The following is a 15,566-nucleotide window of genomic DNA, read 5'->3' on the forward strand; positions in this document are numbered from 1 at the left end:
ACACTTTCATAAATATAGCATGAGTTTTTAGGTTGTTCAAATGAGACACCACTGATTTTACACAACGTTAAATTTAGTAGAGTACCACTCTATCTGTGTCTTATGATGTCGTCTGTGGATCTCGAGGGAAATTTCTGTAGTTTAAAAAAAATATTTAATGTGTCAATTTATTTATTAGCAGATTTTAATGTCACTAACGTTGTGTGATTTATGTTTTTATTGTGTTGCTTTGATAATTTTAACCAGTAAAGTGTCTCATTAGGGTTTCCTTTTTGTATTTTTAAAATCAAAATTAAGATCAAAGAACGTTTTTTTTTTATTAAGTCTGTGTTTCAAATTGAAGGTGTGAAGGTGACAAGAAGTGTACATTGAGGAGGCAGGCAGGGTCTCACATTAGACTCTATTCCCTTTGCGTTATGGGAAATGTTCTAAGAGTATGAACTTGACCCCTACTAAGAACTAAAAGTCAGCATATCTCAGCACGTGCTGCTTTGATTTGGGGCATTTTCTTTTTTGAATCTGTCTCTGCTGAGTCCCCCAACATCATGGGAGTGTGAGACAAAAATCCCTGGAGTGTACCTTTAATAACCAAAGAAGACCGACACTGAGAAGCATGTCAGCCTCTGAAAGACTCAAACTTGCCTGATTCCCGCTGATTACTACATAATCACATTACACGATGAGTTTATTCCTTATTCATGATTTAAGAAGCGGAGGCTCACCCACCTGACTCTGGGTACGAGGAGTTCCTGTAGCCGGGGTCTCTCTGCAGCTGCACTTCTTTTAATGTGAACAGTGACACGCCTGAAACACAGAGCAGCGCTTCAGTCTACAAGTGACAGGAAAAACAAAAAACAAAAAAAAACCTTAACGCAGTAACGCCGCCTCTAAGAGACAGACAGCAGCTTTATCAAGGTGTGTGCGCTCACTCTCAGGCAGTGCGTGGACTCTCATCCCCAGCTGCCTGAAGTAGGACTGTTTCATCGCCTCTTCAGCTGAGATCCTTTTCTTGGATTCGTACTGTGGAGACAGAAACAGGAAACGGTAACGGCCCGGGGATTTTTAGAGAAAATGCAGCGGTGGGTTGTTGTGGCTGGAATCAGGGATTCACCTCCATAAAATGAGAAACACACCAGGAATAGGAAGTGTATGTGTGTAAGTGCACTCAAAGTACTGAGGAAGTAAAAACACTGAGGACACTGTGCCTCCTGCTGTCTCCAACTGGGACTGAAGGAACTCATTCCCAAAATAAAATGCGAGTCGTGGCGGACGGCATCATTTTTATATTCTTGAACAGACACGGAAACATGTCATGTTAGTAATTAATGTGGGAGGTCGGCAGTTACACTCAGAAAGTTTCTATCCAACACGTCTTTGATGTTCTTGCTTTATAAAACTTTTATAGATTTCAGTCAGTTAAGTTCCATTTTCTCACTTGAGTATTTTTCTCTTACTGTCAGAAGATAATTGAGTTTTGCCAATAAAGTAACATTAACATTCATGTCCATAAAGCATTTGAATAAAGGAGGAACTGAAGACAACGTTATGGTTGTGGGGTTTTTAACAGTTGTAAACATCTTTTTTTTGTATTTGTATTCATACGTTTATATATTCATTATTTATATTTTGATTGTGGTAGGGACAAATAAAGTGACTCAGTTATTATTATTACTACTACGTTTCATTTAGCTGACGCTTTTATCCAAAGCGACTTACAATAAGTGCATTTGAGGGTACAAAACCCAGAACAACAAGAATCAGAGAACGAAGACTCAAGAAAAGTAAGTAACGCTAAACCAGTGACAACAGTTCAGAGCGTGTAACCGTGCTTTCGAGCAAACGGCTGAATCAGGTGTCGTGACTTAATGTGAACTTTGATGTTGAATATAGGTGTGAAATCAGAATGCTTCATACGGCTGCATGTGAATGAGGTCGGCCCGATATGAGGAAAATCTGCCACGTGTGATAACATTATTCAATATTGCGATGACACAGACATTGCATGAGGTAAACAAATATTGACGTGTGCATATTAGCAGTAGAGTTCCTATGGTTCAGCTTTAATAGCTACGTTGCTAACAGACCACAAACACTGAAAATCCTCTGCCCACTGAATTAATACATGAAATATATCTTTTTAAACATGCTTTTGTTGATCAGACTGCACATGGAAACCAAGCCAATTAAAAAGAACAGCAATAGTACGGGCATGTATCCAGGGCTCCATCTGATTGGTCAAATGTTTACATGCTGGGTGTGAATGCAGCCCTCTGCGATGTGTTTACTGCCTGCGTGTTCATATTGCAGTGAAACTAGGATTTGCCCGTCAGCAGTAATATGAATGTTTAACTGCCTTCAACAGTCTCTGGTCAATCTTGACCGGTTGTCATCATGTGACCAGACGTTCACATTTAGGTCACATGATGACATCAGCACCAGGTCCACTCCCTGACTGAAAGATGTGAGATGTGGTTGAATACTGTTCCTGAGGACCGTAAGCAAACAGTACATTTATTTATATCCTTATTTAAATTTTTGTGGGGCTAAAAAATGTGGAAGAGTCGTGCAGCATGTTTACAAATGATACAACAAAGAGTTTTAAGTTTAATAATCAGAGCTATGTACTTAATTATGCTAAATTTGTATGTGCTTGTGTTTTGAAACTGTAAATAATACATAAATATTACCGTTTTAAGCAAATAAAACCAAGAATACGAGCACAGTATTAAACATTTGTGAGTTATAACTAATATAATCTGCTTGTGGAGGAAAAAGTAGGAGAACTGTTTGTATAGTTTAGTTTAAACATTTTTTTTTTAGTTTAACATGTAGTTGAGCCTCCAGATAACAAAATGAAAACAACAGAGAAGGCAAAAACATCAACTATCAAGCTACATAAATCAGTTAGGAGTGAACTGCATTCTGGGTAATGTGACGGAAGTAAACACTCACTCTCAGGAAGGCCAGCAGCAGCTCGATACCTTCGCTGTCCAGCCTGAAGAAGACAAAAGGAAAAGTGACAGTTTACCGTCTGCCTGCAGCAAGGGCTGATGGGAGTGTGGGGGGTTCAGGGGAGGAAGGAAGTGGACAGCCGTCTCTGCAATGTTCTGCAGGATATCCTGCCCGCAGCCAGCCCATATATATAAACACACACACACACACACACACACACACACACACACACACACACACACACACACACACACACACACACACACACACACACACACACACACACACACACACAAAATGCAAAGGGAAGAGAAAAAAAAACATAGCTACGGGTACATAAAAACAAACACAAGAGCGTGAGGCGCCCCCCCCCCCCCCTTCCACACACACACACACACAGTGTGCAGTACCTCGGGGCATGGTTGATCAACGGCTGCGGTTTGTATTTGGGGAATTTGTAGGATTTAAACTCTTCGATGGAGGAGATCCCCGGCCATTTCTCCTCTGTGGGCGTGCCTGAAGTCACACAGTCACAGCCAATCAGACACACTGTACTGTAGGTTGCTATGTTCGGGAACAGGTAATAACATGTGTGATGAAAGAATAGTGTTGCTATGGTGATCTGGGTCTGGCAGGAGACGTTTACCCAGTAGCCTGAAGATGAGGTGGAGCTCGTCCTCCACTGTAGAGCCTGGGAACAGAGGCCGACCTGCAGCCATCTCGTAGAATATACAGCCAACACCCCTGGAGACACACACACACACACACACACACACACACACACACACACACACACACACACACACACACACACACACACACACACACACACACACACACACACACACACACACACACACACACACACACACACACACACACATCAACTCATATACAGGTGTGAGGAGTTCAATGTGTTCGAGTTGAGTGATACATGGGGTTGTAACTCTAAGTGACACTTATCATATTACAAACAGCCAAGTGATCCATTTTTGAATGTACAAATACTGATAACTGCATCTTTAAAAAGTGCTAACAGTAGTTCTCGTAGGCTTCGTACCACATGTCGATCTGTGTCGAGTACTCTGAGGATCCCAGGAGAACATCGGGCGGCCGGTACCAAAGAGTCACCACCTCGTTGGAATAGGTTTTGGTCGGGACAGACTTGGCCCTCGCCAGACCTGCCAACCCACCACAGACACACACTTCAGGTTTCCTATACCAGTAAGTAACATTATACCAGCATAGATCTCCTTCTAAAACATGAACTCCAACAATTTGCTCCTCCACTGCCATAAAGAACAGACCGCCTGCTGCTGAGGTTCTTCTTACCAAAATCAGCCAGCTTGAGTTCTCCCTTCTCGTTGATGAGCAGGTTCTGTGGCTTCAGGTCCCTGTGGAGAACTTTCCTCTTATGACAATACGACAGCCCCCGCAAAATCTGGAACAGGAAGATCTGGAAAGATATGTTTAAATGACGTTAATGTGTCATATATTGTGCAAAACTTGCATCCCCCACAATTAAATTTGTTCATATTGGCCTCATTTTCATAGTATTTCGGATGTGAGGGAAACGCAAAAAGAAATGTACAAAAGAGACGTTTGTGTTCAAAGGAGGGCTATAAACTGTTATCCTGGCTCCGCCCACTTAATGCTCATAGCTTTAGTTTTCACTGAGATTTTAGTCTGGAAATTTTGTTCGCATGAATCGGCCACTGTGAAGGGCTGAGGGAAGGTCTCAGTAAGTTTTGGTGCACAACATACTTCATATGGTGGTCAATGCTGATTGGTTAAAGGCTGCTCCATTAGTTTCAACATTAAGCCCATTAGGCCCATTTAAGATGCAACAACTGAGAGCGATCCCAAACAGAGCGAGGTCACACACACGTCTTCACACAAGGAATTTGGGTCTGGTAACACGAGGCTGAGAAACTACCACAACTTTGTATTGAAAATGTGGTCTTCCACCGCACAATGCAGCCTCATCTCCATTAGACACGCACAGAAAATCAGATTGAAAGGCTAAAAAGAGCAGAAGAAAAAGCTCATCAGTAACAGAGAAGGTCATCCTCACCTTCACATTGTGCATGCTCATTATGTTTCCGCAGTCGTCCATGTACTGCTTCAGATCTTTATCCTACAACAACAGAAGACACCATCAGACACAAAAACAATGGACCTTTATTCGAACTTTCACACACGTTTCTCTCTATTTGTCCCACTTTTCTCTGCTAGTTTCTACATTGTTATAAATTGTTTGCTCCAATGGTTTTCCTGAATTTTGCCAAATAACAATTCTTGCTTTTAATGCTAAAACTTGGTCATCTGTTTTCTTTGCTGTTTGGAATTCATTGACTAAATGAACCAGAGGAGGATGGAAGAAAAAAATAAATAAATCATACAATTGTGATGTAAAAGATGAAATCAGATCACACTGTCCTTTAATACACGTCTGATATCATCGAAATGCTAATGTGTGCTCATATCCAGCTCTTTCTTTTATATTAAACTTGTTCCTTGTCTCATTGTGTGTGCAACAAGGACCATCACGCTTTGAGAACATGGAGGGAGAATTACCAGGTACTCAAAGACGAGCGTGAGGCTCTTGTCAGTGTGGACGATGTCGTGTAACGTCACGATGTTGGCGTGTTTCAGGTCCTTCAGTAACGACACTGCAGAGACAGACGGACGATCACATGAAGAAGAACACATGTAATGACTGCAGGCAAAACACCAATTGAAACAGTCACATAAATAATCAAATGATTTTTGAAAAGGGAGTTTTTTTCAAATAAGGTTTTTCAAATGTTTGAGCTTTACAAATAAAATGTATTTTCAGGTGTAACATTTAAAAATTTGATAAATAAATTAATAAAACTAAAAACTGCAAGGTACTTCCAGTGTCAACTGATAAAACATTGTTTTGGTAAACTCTTACTTTAAACACTTCACAAGAAAATGTGATGAATGCCGACTGAGCTCCAATATGTGATCATAATAATAATTCTAAAAAATAATTTATTTATATAGCACTTTTCTTAACTTGCGTTACAAAGTGCTTTTACATAAAAACAAAACCAACCCATAAAATCAAACAAGCTTTAAAATCCAGCAACAGAGTGATCGTAGAAAGTAAAACAATGACTGTAAGATAAACCATAAAACAAATAAAACAGTTAACACATGAAAAGAAATCAAACAGGATCACTAAAATCAAACACAATCAGAAAAGGCTCGTCGATTAAAGTATTTTTTAAGAAGAGATCACTAACTCTGCAGCCTTTTCTTTCCTCAGGCAGCTCATTCTATAACTTAATGGCTCTGACAGCAAAAGCTTTGTGATTTTTAGTTTTCATCTGGACTTGGAAGTCTTTTATCTGAAGATCTCAGGCTACATACAGGCCGGTACGTAACAGTGAGGTCAGATAACTAGGACGGACGGAGGCCATGAAGAGTCTTAAAAGTCAACAATAAAATCTGAAAATCAATTCTAAAACATGCTGGGAGCCAGTGCAAGGAGGCTGATTATCAAACATATCAGTCAGTAATAGTAGTATAAAATTATTCCCCTTTCCAAAGGACACAAAAGCTGCTCACCTTCTCTGATGGCGGTGCACGGGGCTCCTTCCTCGTGCTCCAGCCGGATCTCCTTCAGCGCCACCAGGTTGTCCGTCAGCTTGCTGCGTCCTTTAAACACTGTGGCGTACGTTCCCTAAATGCAACACAGCATCTTGTTTTTAATGTTAATGGAAGGAAGTTGAGTTGTGAAGCATATTTCTATGGTTATTGGCGATGGGATTTTAAGCCTTCCTCACCTCTCCCAGCTTGTCCAGCTTAATGTACGTCTCCAACTTGCCAAAACCAATCTCCGACTGAGGAAGAGACAAAGGACACAGTCAGGATTAAACATAAATGAAGTTACAGCTCCACTAATTTAAAGACGACAGTTAATTTTGGAGTCAGAAATCAGCTAAATCAGTTGTCTTCCTGCAGCATCAGTAAATCTTACTCTAACAGACTTGCATTCAGGAAAGTGAAGAAGCCCCAAACCTTCAGATGGCCTTCAACGCAAACTCAAAAAATAAAAGCCGTTTCATTCTGGTAAAAAGTTGTTTTTTTTACGGTTGCTGTCTCTGTGCCTGATATAAAAAGGTAAAGGACTTCTATGATGGATTTCTTTGCATATAAGTGTTGAACAATAGTTCAAAAAAAGCACCTCCAGGCTGTCTCGCTCTTTATTTCAAAGGGACACATGTGCGCTCAGTGTTTTGGATCAAAGGTTTTAATTACATTTTTTAATTTTCATTTAAAAAGTATCTTACAAACGTAAACACCCGACTGACACAATTAGTGACAGAAATCACACTTCTCCTCAAACTCATAACTCAGTCAAATATGAACACAGATTTGATACACATACTTTCAGTGATTTTCACTTACCAATGATCATTATTTCTAATATTGTTCTTACATTATTCCTACAAAGGAATCAGGTTAAAGTAGAAGTTTCACAGGAGAAACTCTCCTTCATCACTCCAGTATGCACGTAAGAATCATCTGTTTTCAAGTTTTCAGTACATCAACAAGTACATTTCAAACAGGCACTGGGTTAGGGTTAGGCTAACTCACTGACTCCATGGCAACGTTATACCAAACTGTTTACCAAAAGCATTGTGGAAATTGTCCCCCCATGAAAGCAGGCCCGGTGTCTGAGGGGGAGCCCACAGAGCAACGCATTCAAAAACTCAGTTTTACATCAAGAAACATTTCCTGGTATCACTCCGTATATCAGCGGCTGGAAATATGTGGAGATGACATCACGTCTTCTGTGATTGGCCAGGACATGATAGGCCAAAAGAAAAACATACTTATTATCATTTAATCTTTTAGGATGAACATCAACCTTTTTAAACTTATAAAACACGTAAATCTCTTTGTCAGAAACAGTCTGCAACAAAGCAGCAGAATCATGTACAGCAGAGTATTATGGTCTAATTTGGGCTAAAAGTGGGAGGTGACGCCACATTAATCCGTCCTTGGGCTCACACTGGGCCAGTTGCCATGGAAACCGGCACAAGAGGGAGTCTGGGAACAGGACTGCGAGAGCCGCAGAGCAATAAAGGAACGGAGACGCAAACACGCAGACAAACTTACCAGCGAGGCTCGGCGGGAGCGTCGGCTGAGCGGCTGGTCGAACGGCGGGCTGCTGAGCTGCAACTTCTCCAGGTAACCGTCGGGGATTCGGATGTCAGCAGGCAGCGACAGACGCTTGTTGAGGTCCTAAAACACACACATATGAAGAAACGTTTGATTAGCTTTCGATTTTACATTCCTGTCGAGGCTGTGGAGTTTATTTGGGTGACAAGTTAGCACAAAAGGGATGACCCAGAGCCCAAATATCACCATAGCAACATGAAATTGTTCAACTTTGATATACACCGCCAGTTATCCACATGGCTGTGAGCTACTGCTGCTTTCATGCAATCTGCTCACAGCACATTCACATTGAGAGAAAAATATAGCGATACATGCCGAGTGTCTACAAGAAGTGTGTTCAACAGCAGGCAGCACAACACAATGTAGGTTACACACACACACACACACACACACACACACACACACACACACACACACACACACACACACACACACACACACACACACACACACACACACACACACACACACACACACACACACACACACACACACACACACACACACACACACACACACACACACACACACACACACACACACACACCTGCATTAACGTTTACAGCTCATATACTCAGGCTGCCGGCTGTCAGTGCTCCGCGGCTCACATCTTATTATTGTGGATGTCAGATCGTATCTATTCTCGGATCAAAGTAACACATCTGACAGTAATGAACTTACATAATACTGACTGATGTGGGACAATAATAAAAAGAAAAAAGACTGGAGTGGATTAAAAATACAGCGAGAGGAGACGTCACACCTGCTTGGTTATCATGTGTGCTTTAAAGTTTTGGCCTCTCCACAAATACCATCAACCCATTCTGTCAGGACTGAAGCTCTTTGTCCTCTGTGCTGCTCGGAGGACAGTTATGACATCTGAGTTTAAATAAAAGCTTAATTGTGTTCAACATATCCGTGTCGTGAAGTTGGAAAAGGATCGTATTATATAATGTGGCCTTCACTTTGTGTAAAGTGGTGTTTCAAGACCCTTTGAGTCATGTCAGTACAGCTGAGCATTACTTATTTCTATTTCCTACAGACTCACATTGTTCCATCAGTTTGTGAAGCACTTTGTCAAAACTTGAGTAAACACTTGAATATTGGGATGAAATTCTCATAATTGTTCAAGTTGCTTATAAACAAAAAATGATACATTCTCAGAGTCCATCTTCTCAAATGTAAAGACCTGCTGCTCGGCTTCATTTCTATTATTTATAATTGTGTATATTTGAGTCTAGAACTGCTGATCAGACAAAACAAGCAGTCTGAGTGGGGTCTCATTTTTAAATGTATTTTTACTATTTGCTAATATGGTACTTGTGCTTTGAAACAGATACAAATTTTTTTATTATTATTTTCATGAAGGAATATAAACAAATATTTTTACAAAAGCACCTTCAGTCAACAGGTGGAAAAAAATATATTGATCACAGTTCACAGAAATCCATGCTGGCATGGTTGTACTGTGGAGGTCCATGCTGCGTCTCACAATGTTTGAAAATCTTTTGTATTCTTGACATACCATACTTACATGCCATACTTGTAAACCAGATTATCAGAGTGTCATGCCTGATTTCCAGTGTGGTAATATCAATGGAGTGGAAACAATGTAAAGTGAAATGTTATAGCACTGAGATGAAGGACTTCTGGGACTCAAGCGTTGCAAGACTTCAATAATACACCTTTGCAGCACATTTTAACTTCATTAGCCCCTGCTAGAAAATAGCCTTAAAGCATGAATTACTTTTTTTTTTTTTTTAATTATTTTAAGTTTGTTGTTGTTGTCATCTGGCTCTGTAAACTATACAAAAAAATGGATTCAAGACAGATTTTTAGAGGACAAACTTGGAGTCGGTACACAGCTCAAAAATGGAGAAGTAATTGTTTTTGTATGACTGCGTAAAAGGACGCTTTGCTCTGAACGTCTTACTGACAGTTTCATTCACCTCCAGCAGCGTCAACAGCTCATGTTACAGAACTTACATGTATGTGTGTGCGTGTGTGTGTGTGTGTGTGTGTGTGTGTGTGTGTGTGTGTGTGTGTGTGTGTGTGTGGGAGGGGGGGGGTTACATCAACCAGGGATGTTAAGATGGGTTCTGCCATGTATGCCTGTCTGCCAGCAGGGGGCAGGAGTCCTCCAGCCTGAGATGCTGGTCCCTTTCAAAATAAAACGTAATCATATACAAAATTTCTTGAGCATTTATTGTCGGGTGAACGTCACACATTTAAGGTAGGTAAGGTCCAAATTTAGCATCATTTTATTTGCAGGGCAGAGGTTTACCACCTCTACTGGTTTATATAATCACTAGTTGGTGACAATAAAACAGCAGGCAGGGCAATTAACTGCTGCTCGGAGCAAAAGTGTTGAAATTCAAAGAAAAAAGGCTGCGAAATTAGAAAGTAGCAGGAAAAAACATCCTCTGACAATCATGAGGTCTTCTCTCATTTATCCCTTTCATTTTGTATTTGCTGAGCTTGTATAAGAGACTGACTCTGGTGCACCCTGTGGGCCACGGAGGCCCATTCATCATCCTTGACCTAGTGAGCACTTCTTGCTTTTTCCTGTTGATAAAAAACTGAACGGTTTTTGGTTCAAAAAGAGGATGTGGCAAAGCCTAAAAATATGATGCTAACGTGGCGATAACAGCAGAGAGTCGATGCCGCATTGCCAGCAGCACAACTCTGACAAAAACACTCATGATTGATTCTTTGTTGGCCATTACGGAAATGTTTCATCTATATTTCATGTTTCATGAAATATGGTAAAGTTCAGGGAAAATTAAATATAATCAATAGTTTAATTTGAAATGTTCTCGTGCAGAGCTGACACACTGTGATGTCAGGCCGGTTTTTAAAAGCTAACATGCTTTAAAATGTTGCACCTTCATTATATTCATCTTAAGAGGAACAAAGGAGACTCGAGGCTCTCGAGTGGAGACGCTGACATGAAGAAAATCACTGTGGTTACAGCTCACATTATCACTTCTCTTTACCAGCTTCTGTTCTGGTCCTCAGGGAGAAGAAGTGCTATCAGTACCATGACGCCCAGACTCAGAAAGCCCATTAGCAGACGAACCATCCGGCCCAACACCCCCGACAGCCACCCCACCCCAGCCCACCCCGGACCCTGACGAGGCCGAGGAGGTGAAGAGCAGAAGGAGAGGAGGGGGCGTGAAGGGGGGAATGTAGACTCGCACTATCACGATAATTTTGGTGCAGCGTGTGCTTGTGTGCGTGCGTGTGTGTGTGTGCGTGTGTGTGTGCGCGTGCGTGCGTGCGTGCGTGTCTCACCTCCATGGAGATTCGTCGGTGGATTCGGTTCCTCAGACAGACGCCGGTTGGAGACTGAACCTCGTCTGAAGACGTTCCTGATGCCTGGTCGCTCTCGCCGTCAGAACCCATCTTCAGGTTTTCATGCACGATGTCTGAAAAGATAAGAATAATTCATCAAAATGTGTTCGCTCAATTAGGTACGGGATTAGCCTTAGGCATTAGATCAAATTGTAATAAGGGACATATAAAAGTGTCCCTTATGACATTTCAGATGTGGTCCAGTCTGCCTAATGATAGATTTGGTAGTTTGTAGAACTGATTAGAGCCACAAGTACTGACAACTTTGATTATTGGTTCATCTCTTGATTATTCTTTAATCTAGTTGAACAATAAATATCAAAACTTCTTAAAGGATGGGTTAAAAGCATGAAATGTATAAATCTTAAAACAATAGCCATGCACTTATGAACAATGCAGAGATCCCTCCTTAATATACTTTTATTGTAAGATTTAGGGACATAAGCCAGTCCTCATTAGTGGAGTTGTGAAACTTCCATTAGTTAGACTTAGGTAATGACTTCACATTGTTTTTTTAATGGTCCATAGCAAAACATATTCAATTTTCAAGCATATAAAACAAAAGAAGAGTAACTAATCTTCCCATTTGAGAAGCTGGAACCAGACACAGTTTGACATTTTGTTTGATAAATGTCTAAAATAATAACTTGTTGTAGACTTTGAACCTGATCAACGCTGTTTCGGTTGACTCTGGGAAGCTGAAATGATCAGATGTCACAACTGTACCGTGGCATTCAGTTGTCATTTTACTGGTGTATTAATAAGTCAGTGGTTCCCACACAGAGGGGTGGCGGCGCTGCAAGGGAGACAGCTGAGACAGCAAAAACAGAAGACGGACAGTATTTGCAGGGAGGAACAGAAGAGCTGCAGTCTTCTTCAGACAATCACATCGTCGACGCGAACTAAAGTCTATTTTGAGGCTAAGTGGCAATACAGCAGGTGAATTTGGTTTCTTCAGGCAAAGTTTAACGTCTCAAGAGACTTCAGAGGAGCCGTGAACGAAAACGTCTGGGAAGCAGTGGATTCAGTGATGAATAAAACATTCTGGGGATGAACAAATGTGCACTTCAGAAACACCTCTGGTCCAGAAAATGCATTTCCCTATGCAGACTTTATAAAGGTTAAAAAAAAAAAAAAAAAAAGCATCTTCATCCACCTCCTCTCAGACCCTTGTAACCCCAGAGGCCAAAGATTAAACACCACTTCGTTCCGGGCAGTAAACACAGCAAGGAGTTTTAAACGTGCTGATGTACAAACCACATGCTCACCTCTCTCCTCCACACACGTGCTCAAATGCACACGCAGTTAATGAGTAGCCACGGTTCAGTAGCTCTCCGTCATCAGAGTGTCGGCACCTCCGACCGCGCAGCCTGTCATCAAATGTGAAGGCTCAGAGCGGAGAAACGGGAGGAGAAAGAAACCGATGGGAGGTTTCTGTTGGTGGAGATTAACTGTGTGCAAATATTTCAAACAGGATAATTATTTCTTAATGTCTTACAATTATGATCCTGACAGCTGTTAGTCTAGATTTTAAGAACAAACTGCTGCAGATTTGCACCCCAGCAGAGCTCTTAATCTGTTCATCGGCCTTATTGATGAGCGTTACTTTGCTGCGCAGACAGAATCTAAACGCATATAAAGGACGTCAATCTGTGATCATGAATCATTAATAAACAAAGTCTCCTCACATTTTTGGAAATGATTCACTTTTAGAAACGTAAATACTTTCAGACCGGACCTACTCTGCTCTGCTCATCACTCTGATGTGAAGGTTCACTCCTCCTTCTCCATCTGAATTCTGGTTTTGGTGATAATAGAATATAGAAATATAGTATATAGAAAATATAACAGTTTCTCTGCAATTAAAGGAGCAGTTTGTAGGATTTAGTGGCAGATTACAACCAACTCCCTCACCCTTCAATCATGCAAGAGACTCTATACTGGCTGGGAAACACAAAAAAAGCAACAAGCCCTCTCGAATCAGTGTTTGGTTTGTCCCTTCTGGGCTACTGTAGAAACATGGAAGTACAACATGGCGCCCTCCGTTGAAGAGGACCTGCTCCCTATATAGATACGAAGGACTCATTCTAAGGTAATGAAAACACACAATTCTTAGTTTCAGGTGATTAAACACTAATAAAAACATAATAATCGACATGATATTCCGTTTCTGCCAACAGACACCACTCAATCCTACACAATGAACATGTAATGCTGCTGCTTTAAAAGAAATAGAGAAGCAAACAGACAGAATAAAGAGGAGATGTGAGAAAGAGGTTTTTTTTGTTGACCGAGAAGAGAAAGACAGGAGAGGGTGAGGCAGGAAAAAGAGGGAAGAACGGGAAACTTGTAGGATTTCCATCCGGAGGAGGAGACGGATGACTTGTCTTTTTTCCAACACTCTTTCTCCATCTTTGTTTCTACAACCAGTCTTCTCCAGCTGCCTTTGGCATCAATCACGAGCGCACACAATGTTTGTTAAAAACCATGTTTACACTCACATCAGAGTTATCAACCGGTCGCCTCCTGACAATACAACTGTATTTTAGCCTGTTAGCCAAGTCCCACATTACAGACACTCACACCTCCAGTCTACTGTGGACCGTATGGTTATAACTGATACAAAACAAGAACATTATTTATTTTGGAGTAAAATTAAATACCATAAAATATCATTCAGTCCACCCACCCAGTCAGAGTTTTTTTCTTGTATATTTTCACAGACCTGACAGCCAACAAATAAAAACAATGCCTTTTTGATTGTTGTTGACTTTACAGACAGCAACAAAGTTCCCTTAAGATTTGATATGATTATTATGATATAACAACAGAGAAGAACAAAATTCACGATAATAACATTTATCGAGTCTGGACGACCTGAATAAAAAAAACTCTGGTGTCATGAACTGAGTTTCCCACAGGTGGAGAATTTACTTGCGGTGGCACAGCGAGTGGTCGACGTTCATGCAGAGACTCGTGCAGTTCAGTGTAACTCAGATTATTTACCGCTGCTACAATCTACACACGTCCTCTAAACGCCTCACGTGCAGGGTTTCACTGGCGAGGCAGCCGCGCACAAAGAAGCACCTCGTCACCGCTGCAGCTTGACCGAGACCTCGTTCACACCTTCGGTACATTTCATGACACAGAGGACCCTCTTTTGCAGGGAAAAAAGCAAACGGTACAAAACATATCAGAGTTGCCGTTTTCAACCCAGGAACAAGTCCCTCTTTTTTTTTTGCAGTTTCTCTAGCCGACATTTTTCGAATACCGTGAAGTTGCAGCATGATATAACTGTGATTGGCCACGGTGAAAACATTTTTCTTGGGCCCCTCTGCTGAGCCCCGACGGCCCCTAAACGCCCCACATATCACAAAATGACAGGGTCATTGGACAACCAAATTAGCCAGTTGCTGACCTATCAACTTGCCCTGCGTGACGTTTTACTGGTCGAACTCTGTAGTTTTCTTCCTCATGGCTGCGACACTTTCCTCCTCCTAACCTACTTACTGCTTCCTTATAAGCACCCTGCAAAACAAACCCTTCTTGTCCCACTTTTCCTTCAACATGTCTCCTCTGGAAACCTTCCACATGACCTCTCCTCTCTGTTTCTGTCACTCATTTACATCCTTCTTCTTCAAAAATAAATTTCTTTCACTTCCCACTTTGGCCTTTCATTACATTTTACTCGATATATATATATATTTTTTTTCCTCCCATTTTCTTTTCTCTTTTGTTTGCAAGGTTTTCGTGGGCAGCGGCTCCTCTGACTCCCGTTCCATTGCTTCAACACATTCCTATGCTACCTGCCCGTTTCTAACGTGTGTGCCTCTTCCTCATGTCCTACTTTTTTTTCCCTTTCAACCTCCTTTTACTTTCACACACCTCTCCATTATCTCCTGCTATTCTCTCCAAAAATGCAAATTGTTCTTCTCAATAATATTATCACTTTCTCCCATCACTCCCATCATTCCTTCACTTCCCACCAGCCAAGTCTAATTCTTTGTCTTCAAACCCAGACAAAATCTGATTTCTAATCTTCC

General features: G+C 41.2%; 1 protein-coding gene across 2 annotated transcripts in view; it reads right to left on the minus strand.

The window, feature by feature from the left end:
- The window catches only part of cdk17 (cyclin dependent kinase 17), a 46,849-nt gene that overhangs the window by 3,005 nt on the left and 28,278 nt on the right, over positions 1-15,566 (minus strand). For both annotated transcript variants that reach the window (XM_069700104.1, XM_069700103.1), the window contains 13 exons: positions 11,464-11,597; positions 8,107-8,232; positions 6,768-6,824; positions 6,550-6,664; positions 5,530-5,624; positions 5,027-5,089; positions 4,285-4,408; positions 4,013-4,133; positions 3,599-3,696; positions 3,363-3,468; positions 2,953-2,995; positions 930-1,020; positions 727-804 (listed from right to left, as the gene is read on the minus strand). In XM_069700104.1, coding sequence (XP_069556205.1) covers positions 727-804; positions 930-1,020; positions 2,953-2,995; positions 3,363-3,468; positions 3,599-3,696; positions 4,013-4,133; positions 4,285-4,408; positions 5,027-5,089; positions 5,530-5,624; positions 6,550-6,664; positions 6,768-6,824; positions 8,107-8,232; positions 11,464-11,597 — 1,251 coding nt within the window. The remainder of the gene's footprint in view (positions 1-726; positions 805-929; positions 1,021-2,952; positions 2,996-3,362; positions 3,469-3,598; positions 3,697-4,012; positions 4,134-4,284; positions 4,409-5,026; positions 5,090-5,529; positions 5,625-6,549; positions 6,665-6,767; positions 6,825-8,106; positions 8,233-11,463; positions 11,598-15,566) is intronic.

This window comes from Brachyistius frenatus, unplaced genomic scaffold (genome assembly GCF_029030835.1).
Source record: "Brachyistius frenatus isolate BFR_SWC_R1_liver_20210118 unplaced genomic scaffold, ASM2903083v1 Contig_32, whole genome shotgun sequence".
Classification (NCBI taxonomy): domain Eukaryota; kingdom Metazoa; phylum Chordata; class Actinopteri; family Embiotocidae; genus Brachyistius; species Brachyistius frenatus.